The sequence below is a fragment of the Contarinia nasturtii genome, unplaced genomic scaffold (genome assembly GCF_009176525.2).
Source record: "Contarinia nasturtii isolate CC-2019 unplaced genomic scaffold, AAFC_CNas_1.1 Cnas_scaffold_533, whole genome shotgun sequence".
Taxonomy (NCBI): Eukaryota; Metazoa; Arthropoda; class Insecta; order Diptera; family Cecidomyiidae; genus Contarinia; species Contarinia nasturtii.
Window position 1 is genome coordinate 2,793,337 of NW_022197885.1, and position 15,212 is coordinate 2,808,548.

Consider the following 15,212-nt stretch of genomic DNA (forward strand, 5'->3'; position numbering starts at 1 on the left):
TTTTCAATGCCCTATCGATAATATTTTAACCCCCAACGCCTCCTTACCCCCTATGGGGTATTCTGGTTTAGAACCTTCTAAGACCCAACTAAGTCCCAATAAAGTCCCACTTAAGTCCCACATAAGACCCACATAAGTCACACTTAAATCCCACTTAGGTCCCAATAAAGCCCCAATGAAGGCCCAATTGGGTCTACATTTTTTTTCTTATTTTTGTAAAAATGTGAAATTTGAGCTATATTTATTTATGCACCAATTGTTCGATCTGTGTAAATAGATCTAATATTCTCAAATGAAACTCATGGTCTTTTCTTCTGTGTACAATGAATATATATTTTTATTATGTCTTTCTTGTTCTGTGGTCTTATAGCAACTAACTTATAATATAAACCGCTTCTCTCCTTTCCCTCTGTTCTGTGCGCGTGCACTATAGTGTGTGTGTGCTTTGCACTTATGATGTAAAGTCTTGCGTTCAGTGTGTGAGTGTATGAGCATGCATTATGAGTATGCTCATAGCAGTCACAACAGCAATCATCATGAAATTTTGTCTAGATCAGTTTTTTCCAACAGAATGCGTAATCCCAGACAGAATGCGTAATCCCCTCATTTATGCCATCTTGTTTTCCATAGTTGAACTCAATTTTGTTGCACTGCATTGAATCGAAGAAGAGAAAAAACAAAAGCAATAATAACATGGCTACATAGATCTGTTGTTCAGTGAGATACGTATAACAATGGAATGAAAGAATGAAGAGAGCGTACATGTGTATGTATGCATCAGCACAGATGTACAGCTCTGTGTGGCCATACTATTGTTGTTGTTTTTTCTCCTCTTTTTCGTTTCAATACGACTGATCTGAATCAAGTTCACTGACATAAATAGAGATGGTGCGGGTGAAAAGTTCCCGTAAAAATAATTCTCCAATCTCATAATAATATTATCCGGTTGGTTTTTTCGCAGAAAATTAAGTTTTAAAAATAAAAATCTCGAATATGACACATTTTCGACAAACTTCATTTTTCACTTAGGGAAGGTGGGGGCAAATCGATACACTTTTTTGGCAACCATTTGATAGTGGATTGAAAATCGTAACTTTCTGCATCATTAGATTTTTTTTTAGTTGCCATAGTTTCCGTGTGAAACCAAAAATGTGAAGACATACGTTTGGGGGTAAATCGATACATGCTGGGAAAATCGATACACCGTGATATTTTCGAATTTTTGCAATATTTTATAATTCAGTTTTTATTTCAAAGTTTAAAATCCTAGGGGCTTTCTACTATTCGCGATTGGCAATTTATTCGCAAAATATGAACATTTTCCTATGCATACGTAGAATATACGAAATAAAGTATATTCATTCGCATCAACATCTATGAAAATTCGTATATTTCATGCGAAACCATTCGCGAATGCCGCATACTGTTTGCGAGATGCGACATATTGCTGTGATTTGTACATAAATATTTCTGTATTTAGTTTGTATGCGTGATCATTTGCTTCCATTCACAAAATATGAATGAAACATTCGCTCACATATGCAACATTCGTATAAGTCGGAACCCCCTAGGTAAAATCTAGAAACCACAGATTCTTGAATTCAGAATGAGGATTGAATCTGTATTTCAACGTTCAACTATCATCTTACGCATTTCTCTCACAGTTTATTTGTATAATGAAAACTGGAAAAATCTTTAAATCGATCTTTAAATCGTTTTTTTTTTATTTATTTCTTTGAATGGATCTGATGAATTTTCGACAGTGTTTGGAAACTAGCTGGATATATCCGCTGAAGTGAGCCAATGTTTGCGTGTGATCCACAGAGACAAGTGCATGTATGCAATATAAGCTGATTTATCCAGCAAATTTCCAAACACCGATTTTCGAAGCTATTCTTAAAAGAAATGAAAAAAATCACAGAAATTGAAGTAAAATATATGATAATAAAACTTACGTTTACGAAGGTAGTAATAAGAAAACATGATGAATCTTTCAAATGTCACAAAATATATTATCGTTCAGGGCATTTGGGAGAAACTAATCACTTCACCACTATTGATGATCAACTGATGCAAATACAGACAATGTCATAAGAATTGTAAAATTTATTATCGAGACCTTGAATTTAAAAAAATCTTCATTGCATGTAAATTTTTAAAACAACAAAAAAAAACAAACACTGAACACTTCAATAAAAAAAAGTGTTTTTGAATGGATATGACGAACGCAAAAGAAACGTCACGTAGGATTGATGTGATGTTATTCAAGTCTGTACACTTAATTCAAATGTAAGTCCCCTGAATCTATTTTCCGCATACACAAAAATACGTTTGTAAGCACATCTGTTTAAGGTACAAAGGCTAATAATAATATGAAGCCTTTAATCTGTCTGATTCATATTATTAATTAGCGCGTGATTGTATTTCAATTAGAATTTTGTTCAGTGTGTTGCTTTTTTCTCATTGACTTAGACGTAATCAGACAGAAAAATGATTCGAAAGCAAGTTTATTATTTAGAGTCGTTAAAAACACGATTTTTTCTTTATTCTATTGCGTAAATTACTTTAGGAAACTGGCGTCATGATCATTGTGCATGCTCGTTTGACGCAATTTCGAACGTTTTCCATATACTTTTTTAGCCATGTAAAATGTATCGAATAAATCCATTATAACGTTGAACATTGGAGCTTCTCGTTTAACACTTCGCGTATCAGTTTCAGATGAGCCAATTGATGGAAAATCTCCAGTTTCGGCATTATTGACGGGTAATAGATCATCGTAATTATCGGTTAGGCTGCAAACGTTTACTGGCTACAAAATAAAATAGAAGTTTTCTTATCAGTAATAAATGCAGACGGACCCGGTCAGGGATATCGTTTTAAATTATTACTTCTTTCTAGTGTAATTTTGTGCGTAGTAAATACACTTACGATTAAAAGAAAGCAGCTGAACAGCACAATATTTTCAATGTTGATTTGCATTTTTAACACGAATTTTTTTTTGCAAATAAATAAATGCGTATGTTCTGTTTTCTGTCCAAAGCGACATTCAGAAGATGCTGTTAAGCGTGCAACGTTTTATATAAAATTCGCAAAAATTCTTTATACAGCGAAAATAATGACAATGACCCATATTTGGAAGTATTTTTAGAAAAATTGAAACGATGCTGTGGGGGTGTGGTTTTGGCCACTAAAAGTTCAACAAAATTACAATGAAAAATGTCATGTCATGGGATCAAATGTGCATGTTTGTATGAATGCAGTTTTATAAGCGTTTCACAAATAACACATAAAAACGACCTTTTGATCAAAATAGTTCATGAACTCTACACAAACCAACTGTTTAAAATCATGCCATGTATGAATTTTTATTCTATTATCTATATTGTGGCGTTAATATTTTAATATTATAAATAATGCTATTATATTTTAAATTGTTGCTTTGGTTTTTGAATGAAGTGCTTCGTAGATAGCCTATCCATTTTTCGAAAATATCAATTTACACAGATTAACGTTGTGGTGTTGTCAATCAAAATATCCTAATTGCCGAAAATGTCCCTCTTTTATATCACATTCGAGTTCGGAACATTCGGTAAAGAAAGCATCAACTAAACGACAGCTGAAATAAAGGTGATAAACGTAAAAACCAAAATACAACAAATTTGATCGATAAACATAAATCACGGCTGCATAAACTTTAATGAATGTCAATCTGAATGCCAAATATTTAAAACAAAAAAAATAAATTCACTTGAATGCACCAAAAAACAAACAATCAAAGCCATTAATAATATTTTCAGCATTGTCATTTTTCTAAATTTTACACGTATTCTGAATTCGTTTACAATCTACGGTCAACTGACTTCGATTAAAGCTTACTTTGACGGAGGATTATCCACTCTATAAGTTTGTTATCAAAATCTGTACACATTTTTAATACATAAAGAGAGGACCCAATCTGAAGTCAGAGACAGAAGTTTATTTTTTTAGCGATTCAGTTTTTTTTAATAAGAATTACATTTCAATTGTATCATATTTGTTTAAATAAAATGTCGTTCTTTATAAAAGGAAAACAATGTTCCAAGCCATGATGATAACATAGCAATAAAGATTACTACAAAAGATGATGAAATGGAGGAATTTCACTTGTGTATCAGAAATTAAAAGTAACTTTATTAATTATTAATCATCTTTATTCGAGAACTATTGATAATTTATATAATTCAATCATGAGTAACATTCAAGTGTACAAAACTGTTTTTTGCTTTTTTCAGTTTTTTTTTTGCATTTGGGTTTTTCCGAAACGTAAGGATTACTCTGTCCCACCATTTGCTATTTAGTGTATCGGCTGCCTTTCATCTGGGAACGCTTCAGATCGGCCTATTTAAAAAGAAGAAGATATTCATTCAGCATGATTTTATTATCAAATTATTATTATTATGGTTACCTTTGATGATGTATAAAATGTGTCCAAAATATCAAGGATCAAATTGTAAATTGGTCGAGCTTCTCGCTTATTGTTGCGTGGTCTACTAGCTGGCATTTCCATCGACGAAAAATGACCATTCTCTCTATCATTTGGAAGGAAATCGTCGAAGATCGAATCGTCATTGACAGGATGCGAATAAGCAATCAATGGCTGGAAAGGAAATCACATGCATTTTTTTAAGTTAAAGGCAACCCTTTGACATACGCATAGTTGCATAAATAAAAAAATACGACCAACAACACTGTCTTCTAAAAATGCTTAAAAATACATCTAAAATTCTCTTTTTTAAACTAAACCCATAAAATTGATCGTAAATCGTCTGCATTGTAGCAAAAACTTTGCAATTTATAACATCACATAAGAAAACTTTATTCTTCACATTTTGAAACAAATTGAAAACTTTTAGCAATTGCACACTAACTTTCATCATATAAGTTATTTTCTACTAACTACCAGCATATAAAAACCTTAAAACAAAACTTTGTGGCAAAAAAACACTTACTAGTAGAAAGAATAGGCCGAAAGCGAACAATTTCTTGAAGTTAATATGCATTTTTGCGAATAGTATCGACGACACGGACCAACGTATTTCTGCGCTAACAATGTTAAGTGCCCAAAGAATTATACATATACTAAATCGTACCAGTGACCCATATTTATGCACAATTACTTTATTTTATGTTATACGCAAAGTTTTTCAAACAATTGACCAAGTTCAAATAAACTATAGAAAAAATGCAAGGTAATAATTTAACTAGAAGTATTCATCGTCGCCAAAATTCATAAACAAACAACAAAAAAATGTTTTTTTAAGTCGATTTACCTTAGTGCTTTCAAAATATTATTAATATTCATATTTGTGATGGCATGTCTCTTTTCAAAACACCTTTGAAATTCATTGAACTGGTATTCGCTATTAATATATCCATTATAATAATTGCCAAAATAATGTCAATTTATGTCAATGTTCACCATCTGATGCCTCTGATGTGTATATTAGAAGAATTAACGAATATGAAGTCAATTAACGAGTATGAGGCTCATAAAAATCATTATGACCAAAACTATTTCGAATCAGAAATAATCGATTGCAATTTAGAAAAACATATAGGAATAATTCCGTTGAAAAAGTCATTTTCGTTTGCCGACATTGGAATATTGGATGAAATTAGAAGAGGTTTTCAGTTCAAATCTAGTGGATCTACTTTAAGCTGTTGACCGGACAAGTTTGAGCACTTGTGTTCCATCCAAAATGGTGAATTTTAAATTTTTGAAACGAAAGAGAAAGGCTCAGTTCAAAGTCAAACGAATTACCTACATGAGTAGAATGAATATTAAGACAGAAAACAATGAATCTTTTTTCAAGCAGTGTTTCTATTCATTTGCTGATATGACGAAAATAAACGGTTTTTACTATCTAAGGAAAAGTACAAGAATGAATTTTTGGTAAATCAAAGTGATATTTTTTGTATTTCCAAATGAGAAAATGAAAATTAACCTTGAAATGTTATTAGTTGTAGATTGTTTTGGATTCTAGTGCCATTATCCTTTCTTGCGCTAGCTGGCATTTTAATTCATTTACTTGCAAAGAATTTTTTTGAAAATCCCACATTAATCTCGCACTCGCCGCCACAATCACTTGCTTCAATTCCATTTCCAGCGATCACAGTGTGTCCAAACGATCCCGTATCACCGATAAAAGTTCGCAATTTTTTGAAAAGAGCGTAAATATTTTTTCAAAAAATACTAATAAATTCAGAACTTAAGCGATTTTTAACATTTATATCAATTATGTTCATCAATAGAATCATTCCAAAAAATTATACAAAACATCGTGTTGAATCCGCCATAGGCATTCTGAAAGGGTTTTCACAGGGTTTTGCCAACGGGGATTTGTATGAAAATGACATTATTGATATTGTTGACGAAATTCTAAAGGCAAATAACCTTACAGTACCAGAAATTATGGCCGAAATTGGTTTGGTGAGAAAACTGTCGTGGAAAAGAAGATTACATTATTATTTGTTTAGCATTTTCTGTAAAGTATAATTAAAAAAAAAATAATTTTATTCGCAAAATAACAGGGCTGCGAAGATTATTTAAAACGATACCGCTTTGGGATGAACGTATTTGAATGTTCATTGAATAATTGCACCGAGTGGCGAAATATACGTAGTATTTATGGAGTGTGTTGTACATTTAATTTTAACCCAAATGATTTGTCACAATCGGTTGTTTCAAATGATTGGGGAAAACATAGTGGAGTAAGCATAATTCTCGATGGTAAAATGGTCACAAAATCTGGTTTTAACACATTTGTTCATAATGTCGCTGAATACTTGACAAAATCAACATCAATTATATCACTTCTGCCGGGCTATGATAATTTCATTCGCGTTCGTCCACAATTTAACATTCCATCCCAACACTTTTTGAGCTTACCATTTGAGTCCAGGCGATGTTTTTTACCACAAGATAGAAACCTAACACTCTTCCAACAGTCACGATGTCAAAATATGGAATTTGGGATGGCAATTCGGAACGAGTGTGGATGTCATCCATATTTCTTACCTCAATTTGACAACGCAGAAAATACCACGGAAAATTGTACAATTCAAGACATTCGTTGTTTCAAATATGATTCAGGTATAATGCAACTGTTTTTCGGGTGCATTTAGAGTGAAAATTACAGCATTTTAAACTGAACAAAAATATGTATCCCACATTTAGCTTTTTGGAATCACATTTCATCTGACTGTTTTCCGTCATGCCATGATCTATTTTATCGGTTAACCACTTCGCAGACAATGCTTCAGAGTCACGCAACAGTCATGACGCTATAGTATTTCATTTGATCAAAATCCGAATATGTTTGATTTAATTAAATTTTATTTGTTCATTTTAGTAAAAATATTACACAAAGTAATGCATCGCACATTTTCTCGGCGCATATTTTCTATGGAGTTCATAATGTATTTGTTTTACCAATATTTTACAAGAAAAATGAAATAATTTTGGCTTTTCTTATAATTTTGATGATCAAAAGGTCAAAGTGCTCAAATGGATATTGGTTATTACTTGGCTTGATTTGATTTCTAACCTCGGCGGAATTTTGAATTTAACACTGGGAATCAGCGTCATATCAGTATTTGAAGTTATCTATTATTGTATTTACAAACCCATTCAATTGTACTTGAAGAAAAAAAATACCAAGTCAACAAAATACAAATTTCATCGAAAAAAGTAATTTAATTATTCAGAAATGAAAGAATAAAGTTTAGCATTTTCTTGCTTAAATTTAAAATATTCAATATTTTCAAATACGCTCGTTGCTTCGTACATCGACTGCAGCGCCAGTGTTTGAAACTTTTATCACACATGACAGATGTAACAAATGTCAAAATAAATCCATTCATTGAGTAAAATAGTATACGAAAACACGACATCGTAGTGTGAATTTGTTTCATTTTTTTCCTCAAAGTTTGAAATTATTAGCAAGCAAAAATGGAAGAGCCACAAACGCCGTCACGGCTAACAAATGACGATTTTCGTAAGTTGCTCATGACGCCACGATCTTCGTCATCATCGAGCCATGCACCAGGCTCGATTCGTGAGGCGATGGCAAAGTCATCGTAAGTATAATCGTTCTATTCAAACAACATTTTTTGTTTCAAACACTTTGATTTTAATCAATCGTTACCATATTTAGGAGCGGTGTTATCAAACTTGATATGCCACCACCATCCGAGAGACACGAGGCCCGTCGAAAAAAGAAGAATTTCTATGCCCAATTAAAGAAGCAAGAGGATACAAAACTACAAGAATTGGCTGAAAAATACCGCGATCGTGCCCGTGAGCGTCGTGATGGCTCCACTCAAGATTATCAACCAATTGATCCGACAACTGGTGCAAACGCATATCGTGCTGTAGCGCCCGATTCAAAATCAGGCCTTGATGCAGCCGAACGTCGTCGTCAATTAATTCAAGAGTCAAAATTCTTGGGAGGAGATATGGAGCATACGCATTTAGTCAAAGGGTTAGATTATGCTTTGTTGCACAAAGTGCGCAGTGAAATTATTGAGAAAGAAAAAGAGCAAGAATTTGAAATGGAGAAACTGGCAGAAATGGCCGAACAAAAAGAAAATGAAATAAAAGATGGTGAACGTAGTGGCAAAGAGGAGCCAGAACATCGAACTATAATGGGGCGAAATATCTTCAATACAATTCAATTTTATCGATCTCGTAATGTTGAACGCAATGAACTTTATGCACCGGGAAGAATGGCATATTCGTATGATGTCACCGAAACAGTTGACGAAGTCGAATCCGATATTCCAACTACATTAATTCGATCGAAGGCTGATGTGCCGCAGAACGAAGAAGACTTACATACATTGACTACAAACGATATTGTTATCAATAAATTGGCACAAATTCTATTGTATTTGCGTCAAGGTGGAAAGGGAAAGAAAAACAAACGTCGTGACAAAGATAAGCCATTGCTGCAAGATGAAGATCAGGCGGAAGCACCGGATAATGAACGAAATCGTTCGAGCCGTGATAATAAAAGCAGTAAAAAATCGAACGATTTATCGATTTATGATGATATAGATGAATATCGACCATCACGGCGAGATGATGGCGCCTCATCGAGCAAACACCGAAATCGAAATTACTTTGACAAATCTAGTGAACAAGAGGAGCGTGAAGCTGGCGGTATCACAGGTAATTTGGTGCATTTATCCATTCCAGTAACAAAAGTCAAAGGCTAAAGTATATTCTGTTTTGTTTTAGTGCCACCACCACCGAAAATCAATTCAAATCTCATCTCAAAGCTATCCACGCAAGTGGAAGGTTATGCCGAGTGCTATCCTGGTTTACAAGAAATGAATGACGCTATTGATGACTCCGATGATGAAGTCGATTACACAAAAATGGATCTGGGCAATAAAAAAGGGCCGATTGGTCGTTGGGATTTCGATACACAAGAGGAATACTCGGACTATATGAGTTCAAAAGAAGCGCTACCAAAAGCCGCATTTCAATATGGCGTTAAGATGCAAGATGGTCGCAAGACTCGCAAAAATAAGACAGAGAAAAATGAAAAGGCCGAATTGGATCGTGAATGGCAAAAAATTCAAAGTATTATTCACAAACGGAAAAATAAGGAAGGAGGCAGCTCAAGAGATGACGAGCCAGAATACAAAGTTCCAAAATACTAACCATTTTACAATTAAAAACAATCATATTCGTAGATTTTATTTTAGCCGATTTAACATGCACATTCGTGTGGTTTTTTATTTAAAAAAAAAAATTAAAATTCATTTGAAATAAACATTTTTCCCGAAAGGCTTAATAGAAAAATTGTGTTTTGTACTATGTTTACAAATATTTTCAAACTGTGACCTGTGTTTTACCACACCACCAAAGAATTAATGAATTTTCTCTTGGCATTTTAATACGGCCTTCATTATTGTTATCAACATCATTCATATCGCTCAATTCAAAATGATGTTGACCAGATGATGTCGCCAGAATCGCTTTGGTTGGATGCAATGAAACACCATTACAACAATCACGATGAACTGAATACTGAAAACAAAAAAAAGAGAATTCCAGTTAAATTGTCAGCTTGTCAAACAGATTTGATTGTGCTTACCGTTTGTTCTTGAACAGCCGATAAATCGTTTAAATTCCAAGCATGAATGATACCAGATGTGTCGCCAGACATAAGCCAATTTGTGTCCGAACTAATATCAAAATAAATTCTCTGATTTGTATTAACCAATCGTGTGAATTGTGCAGTTTGCACTGGTTCTGCGATGTGACGTAAATCCCAAAGCATCAATTGATTATCTTTGCGTGCACCACTAATCAATTGATTTCTGCCGTGTAAAAATCGTAAATAAGTTATGCCACCACGATGTTGATTTATCTGACAAATATCACCATATTTCGGTTCTCTTATATCTAATAATGTGATACTACTCGACCACGAACCAACCGCAACGACATTGTCTTCTGAATTGCATGCAATGGCTGAGGCTGGAGATGAAATTGGAATCGATTCATAATCACGACCCGGTACATTTGTTTTGAATATTTTCAACGTTTTCTTATAGCCACCAATCACTTCAGATCCATCATGGGAAAATGTAACACTTAACGCTGATTCTACTTCGTCGACCGCATTATATCCTCGGTATGAGCATCGCAAATCACCATAATATGCATCCCAAAGTTGAATTGGCTCATTTTGACGTGTTGCTAACCAACTATTTCGAAAATTAGAAAAGAAAATTAGTTTTGAATTTAGTTGTAACGAATTAAAAATTACCAACAAGTGGCTGCATCATTGCTATTCATAAGCGGAAACCAGCAGTAGTCATAGACAATTCCACCTTCGTTGACATGAACAACACTTTCTAAACAATTTAGCGGTCGTTCAGGTGAAATTGATTCCGCTTCGTATAAATCGCGTGGCGTTTCAAAGACATGCATCCCATCACCATTGACAGTTGTTAACAGACATGTGCCATCAGGTGACCAAAGACATCCTTTCAGATAACGTTGATTCTTTGAACTTCCTCTCCATGCGCATCGAGCCAGCTCGACCACATTTTTTTCGATGAAAAAAATCAATGGGTTGCAATTTATTCACTGCACATTCCATGACGTCTTCATACTTTTGAGGCTGTTTATCTTCAATCGGTGTGAATTCCATTTCATTTTTTTCCTCACTTGGCGTATAGTCAGTGTCGATGCACATCTCTCCCAATGCACCAACAAGCCGATTATCGGCAACTGTTAATACTTCTTCTACTTGTGCTTTACCATCATCGGTTTCAGTCTCCGCAGTTTTTAACGGAGGAGTACACTGTAAATGTGTATTACACTCAATTATCGGACCTGATACTTCATCCAATAATTTGGTTTCGATTTTATTCGCAACTATTTCATCGATTTCCATTTTACCATTCAAAAATCCTACCCAATTATCTTTATACTGTTGAAAAAAATCGTCTTTCAAAACTGTGCCGGTTAAAGTGAAAATGCAAAAACGCAAAGTGTCAAAACACTGTAGTTGAATTGGTGGTGTTGATGTTGACAGTGTGACCAACATCAAAAAAAATCTGACACATTCTGAAGCGTATTCATGAAACAACATTTGTCACATAACCTAATAAAAACAAAAGCTTTACCAATTTTTGCTTGATCATTCAACTGCTTGGTTTTGAAAAACATTAAATTTCATTCTTTAGTAAAATCCATCAAATTTAATTTGAAAAAATGAGTTCAATTGGTACTGGGGTGAGTAAAAATCATTGAATTTACCTGAAGAATGTGAAATAAATTGTGGATTTTTGTTTTATTTAAACGAAAACCATGTTAGACGTCATACATTGAATGACAAGTTATAATTGTTCGGCGGTATATTGATGTGTTCATTTTAATTGCAGTATGATTTGTCTGCATCTCAATTCTCGCCGGACGGTCGAGTCTTTCAAATTGATTATGCTGGCAAAGCCATTGAACAAAGTGGAACGGTAATTGGATTGCGTGGCAAAAATGGTGTAGTTTTAGCTGTTGAAAAGATTGTGCGTAGCCCATTGTACGAAGAGGACGCTGGTGCTCGTATTTATTCCATTGACAAGCACATCGGAATCGTAAGTGTTTGATTTTAAATGAATCTCATCATTTGTGGTATTCTAAATCCATGTCATTTGATTTCTTTAGGCATTGGCTGGTCTTTTGGCCGATGGCAGAACTATTGGTAAGTATAAATTTGGGATTAAAGTTTGTTTTTGTGTTAATCTAACACCGTTTATTTACTTCGTAGTGAAAACGGCCCGTGAAGAAGCTACAAGCTATAGACAACAGTTCAAACGGCCAATTCCATTGAAAGTGCTCAATGATCGTCTGGCAAATTTCATTCATGCCTATACACTCTACAGTGCGGTTCGTCCGTTTGGTGTCAGCTGCATTTTGGCATCGAATGATCCACACAATGGACCAGAAATGTACATGATTGAACCATCCGGAACATCATACGTAAGAGATTTGTATTATTTGATTAGAATATGGCAGCAATTTACTTTATACATTTTATAATTCGAAATATATCCAAACGAGCAGGGTTATTACGGTTGTGCCACTGGTAAAGCGAAACAAGCGGCCAAAACAGAAATTGAAAAATTGAAATTGCAAGATATGGATATTGAACAGCTCATCACCGAGGCCGGTAAAATGTAAGCATTCACAATTTTTCAATTTTTAAAGATTGAAATTCTTTTAACCGGATTTTTGCTGTTTATTTGCTCTGTTTTCAGTATTTACCAAGTGCACGATGAGCTTAAAGATAAATTATTCAAAATGGAATTGAGTTGGGTGTGTGATTTATCAAATAATGTCCATCAACTGGTTCCAGCTGAATGGTATAACAAGGCATATTTGGCCGGTATCGAATCGAAACACGACGATGACAGTGATAATGAAATTTAAATGCCGCATCGTTCATCGAACAACCATTCAATTTTCTTAATGAATTCATATTCTTTGTACGATTAAACACTTTCTCTCGCTTTTTGGTGAAAAATATTAATAAAAAAAATATTAATAAATTTATAAAATTGCATTTTATTAATGAATCTGAGTCATTCTACGCATCGTAGAGTATGTTCACTCGAAGAAAATTGGCTGTCATTTTCTAACCTCAAATATTAAAAACATTTCTTGAAAGTTTGATATACGAACAACAACAACAATTGCACGGCAAAAACAAATCGTACTTCTAGTGTGAGCAATTTGGTTGAGAGTAATAGAGAACAAGTTTTGCTTAAAAACGATACAAAAAGATGGCATTTCAAACTGTCCAACGTGTGGCTGGTGGTCAATTGAAAACAACACCATACCTTCAACTCACCGTTCGAACTGCTGCAAGCAAAGCGGTAATAGTATTGATTTTATTTTGAAAAAATTCTTATTTATCTAAAATAAATTCAGTGTCATACGACGAGAGATTATATAATGTTGACTTTAGAAAATGATCAGAAGATTCACATCAAATGATACCTTTAAAAACGGAGATAAAATTTGACTGATAGACTAAATCAAGACACCATAAAATTGCTGGTTTGGTTTCTCGTCACTTCTTGATATTTCGTGGTCTTAAATGCGGTTTTGCCAAATATCACTGACTTGGCGGTCAGCCCAAATTTCCGATAAAAAGGAACACAAAATTGTTGTGGTTCGAAATTAATAAATTTTATGAGATTTTCGAATAGTATTATTAAAAGCAAGGAGATAATTAGTCTCATTAATTTAAATGCAGTATTAATTTGTTGTGATTAGTTGATGATATCTTCAAGCTATGATCGTGCCTCCGTTTATAATCACGACATAAAACAATCGCTTTTCATTGAGGTGTATTTAAAATTCATCTCGATTATAAATTCGTTTTCGCCTTACTATAAAAAAGAATTTTATGATGAATGAGCACGAGCCGGTCCTGCCCCTATCTCTCCACATATTTGTTTGTTTTCGTTTTGTCGTCGATCTTTCTTCTCTCTTATATTCATTCCAAAAAGAAACGCGATGTTTTTGTCTCATACCAATAGAGAATCAACGCGAGACTACTGTGTGATATTTCTTTTGATACGTCGCAAATGCGTAGTCGAACACGACATGGGGCAAATATCACCACATGGATTTTAGTGTAAAATCAACTTCCAAAGTAACAAGGCGTACAAAAGTCGCTACCTCTTCATTATTATTTGTTTATCTCTTTAATTATTATCTTGACTCTGATCAAGAAGTTGTGATTTATTTAGTTGTTATTCAGTTTCAAGTTACAATTGAAAAGATAATTTTTAAACAAACGTTGAATTTCCTTTCAATCATAATTCGCTTTTGACATTACGTTACTCCCTTCCCTTCGCTATATATGTTAATCAACTTTCGAATCATATGTCAATAAGGTAACAGTGTTGGCAACTACAACTGCACGTACGGAAAATTTCAACGACCGATTCAATTATAAATGCTTACGATAAGATTGACACTCGCTAAGTATTTCAAATACATGTTAACTTTTGTTGACTTTTTTTGTCATTTTTAATGTATGTTGAGCTTATCGGCCCGTAAAATCGATTCAACACGATTCCAACACTCATTATCCGATCTAATTGGATTTAACTGGGCGACTGGAATAATTGTCACATGCGACTTTGTAATTGATTCGATCATAAATTTGACACCAATCTTAATGTAGGCCCATTAAAATTATAGTTTCAATCTATTTTTAGATTTTTGACATAGAAAAAAAATCGAAAAGGTGCTTTTTATGTTTCCAATTCGTTGAACTTGAGAAACAAGAATAACAACATTTGCTAAAGCGATTCGTGCATTGAAATTTATTCACGGTGCGAAGGTTCTTTATTCGAAATCCAGTGAAGGAGTTAAATAGTTAATACGCTTGTGTTGAGACACTTGTTGTTTTATTTGTTAGATCGGCTTATACAAAATGGTTAGTGAATTGGCAAACATTTTTATTTTTTGTGCTCATTTTTTTTACTTTATTCATTCAACAATAGTAGAATAATACGGGTTTAATGTTTTTCATATGTACATGAATTTCAAGTATATTCCAAATAATTCCAGAATTAAAAGTATCTGTTTTTTTTTTTGCCGAGATGCTGATAGAGATATTTTTGTTTGTTTGTCA

At 33.7% G+C, this 15,212-nt stretch overlaps 5 protein-coding genes across 5 annotated transcripts; 3 read left to right on the forward strand and 2 right to left on the reverse strand.

Moving 5' to 3' along the window:
* Nucleotides 1-2,149: 2,149 nt before the first annotated feature.
* Nucleotides 2,150-3,385, reverse strand: LOC116339412. The gene is made up of 2 exons (XM_031765270.1): nucleotides 2,932-3,385; nucleotides 2,150-2,812 (listed from the first exon to the last, which is right to left on the reverse strand). Exons 1-2 carry the CDS (start codon nucleotides 2,980-2,982, stop codon nucleotides 2,561-2,563), a joined length of 303 nt encoding a protein of 100 aa, XP_031621130.1. The 5' UTR covers nucleotides 2,983-3,385; the 3' UTR covers nucleotides 2,150-2,560.
* Nucleotides 3,386-6,280: 2,895 nt separating this feature from the next.
* On the forward strand, nucleotides 6,281-7,945 carry LOC116339704 (sodium channel protein Nach-like). The gene is made up of 6 exons (XM_031765733.1): nucleotides 6,281-6,472; nucleotides 6,574-7,135; nucleotides 7,220-7,331; nucleotides 7,395-7,461; nucleotides 7,536-7,678; nucleotides 7,918-7,945. Exons 1-6 carry the CDS (start codon nucleotides 6,281-6,283, stop codon nucleotides 7,943-7,945), a joined length of 1,104 nt encoding a protein of 367 aa, XP_031621593.1.
* LOC116339776 (protein Red) lies at nucleotides 7,890-9,836 on the forward strand. The gene is made up of 3 exons (XM_031765815.1): nucleotides 7,890-8,121; nucleotides 8,199-9,214; nucleotides 9,284-9,836. The coding sequence occupies exons 1-3, from the start codon at nucleotides 7,994-7,996 to the stop codon at nucleotides 9,709-9,711; spliced, it is 1,572 nt and encodes a 523-aa protein (XP_031621675.1). The 5' UTR covers nucleotides 7,890-7,993; the 3' UTR covers nucleotides 9,712-9,836.
* LOC116339777 (telomerase Cajal body protein 1 homolog) lies at nucleotides 9,746-11,104 on the reverse strand. The gene is made up of 3 exons (XM_031765816.1): nucleotides 10,827-11,104; nucleotides 10,149-10,764; nucleotides 9,746-10,081 (listed from the first exon to the last, which is right to left on the reverse strand). Exons 1-3 carry the CDS (start codon nucleotides 10,988-10,990, stop codon nucleotides 9,884-9,886), a joined length of 978 nt encoding a protein of 325 aa, XP_031621676.1. The 5' UTR covers nucleotides 10,991-11,104; the 3' UTR covers nucleotides 9,746-9,883.
* Nucleotides 11,105-11,663: 559 nt separating this feature from the next.
* Nucleotides 11,664-13,119, forward strand: LOC116339463 (proteasome subunit alpha type-3). Its single transcript, XM_031765353.1, has 6 exons — nucleotides 11,664-11,800; nucleotides 11,950-12,156; nucleotides 12,227-12,263; nucleotides 12,330-12,541; nucleotides 12,626-12,738; nucleotides 12,820-13,119. The coding sequence occupies exons 1-6, from the start codon at nucleotides 11,780-11,782 to the stop codon at nucleotides 12,989-12,991; spliced, it is 762 nt and encodes a 253-aa protein (XP_031621213.1). The 5' UTR covers nucleotides 11,664-11,779; the 3' UTR covers nucleotides 12,992-13,119.
* The last annotated feature ends 2,093 nt before the right edge of the window (nucleotides 13,120-15,212 follow it).

Excerpts from the sequence above, each read along its gene's own strand:
- LOC116339704 (XM_031765733.1), top strand. The coding sequence starts at position 6,281 with ATGTTCATCAATAGAATCATTCCAAAAAATTATACAAAACATCGTGTT. Across the intron at positions 6,473-6,573 it reads TTATGGCCGAAATTGGTTTG|GGCTGCGAAGATTATTTAAA; the intron begins GTGAGAAAACTG and ends GCAAAATAACAG. Across the intron at positions 7,679-7,917 it reads ATTTACAAACCCATTCAATT|TATACGAAAACACGACATCG; the intron begins GTACTTGAAGAA and ends TGAGTAAAATAG.
- LOC116339412 (XM_031765270.1), bottom strand. The coding sequence starts at position 2,982 with ATGCAAATCAACATTGAAAATATTGTGCTGTTCAGCTGCTTTCTTTTA. Across the intron at positions 2,813-2,931 it reads TCAGCTGCTTTCTTTTAATC|CCAGTAAACGTTTGCAGCCT; the intron begins GTAAGTGTATTT and ends TTTATTTTGTAG.
- LOC116339463 (XM_031765353.1), top strand. The coding sequence starts at position 11,780 with ATGAGTTCAATTGGTACTGGG. Across the intron at positions 12,157-12,226 it reads TTGACAAGCACATCGGAATC|GCATTGGCTGGTCTTTTGGC; the intron begins GTAAGTGTTTGA and ends TGATTTCTTTAG. Across the intron at positions 12,739-12,819 it reads ATCACCGAGGCCGGTAAAAT|TATTTACCAAGTGCACGATG; the intron begins GTAAGCATTCAC and ends CTCTGTTTTCAG.
- LOC116339776 (XM_031765815.1), top strand. The coding sequence starts at position 7,994 with ATGGAAGAGCCACAAACGCCGTCACGGCTAACAAATGACGATTTTCGT. Across the intron at positions 8,122-8,198 it reads GAGGCGATGGCAAAGTCATC|GAGCGGTGTTATCAAACTTG; the intron begins GTAAGTATAATC and ends TACCATATTTAG. Across the intron at positions 9,215-9,283 it reads TGAAGCTGGCGGTATCACAG|TGCCACCACCACCGAAAATC; the intron begins GTAATTTGGTGC and ends GTTTTGTTTTAG.
- LOC116339777 (XM_031765816.1), bottom strand. The coding sequence starts at position 10,990 with ATGCATGTCTTTGAAACGCCACGCGATTTATACGAAGCGGAATCAATT. Across the intron at positions 10,765-10,826 it reads AATGATGCAGCCACTTGTTG|TTGGTTAGCAACACGTCAAA; the intron begins GTAATTTTTAAT and ends TTTTCGAAATAG. Across the intron at positions 10,082-10,148 it reads CGGCTGTTCAAGAACAAACG|TATTCAGTTCATCGTGATTG; the intron begins GTAAGCACAATC and ends TTTTGTTTTCAG.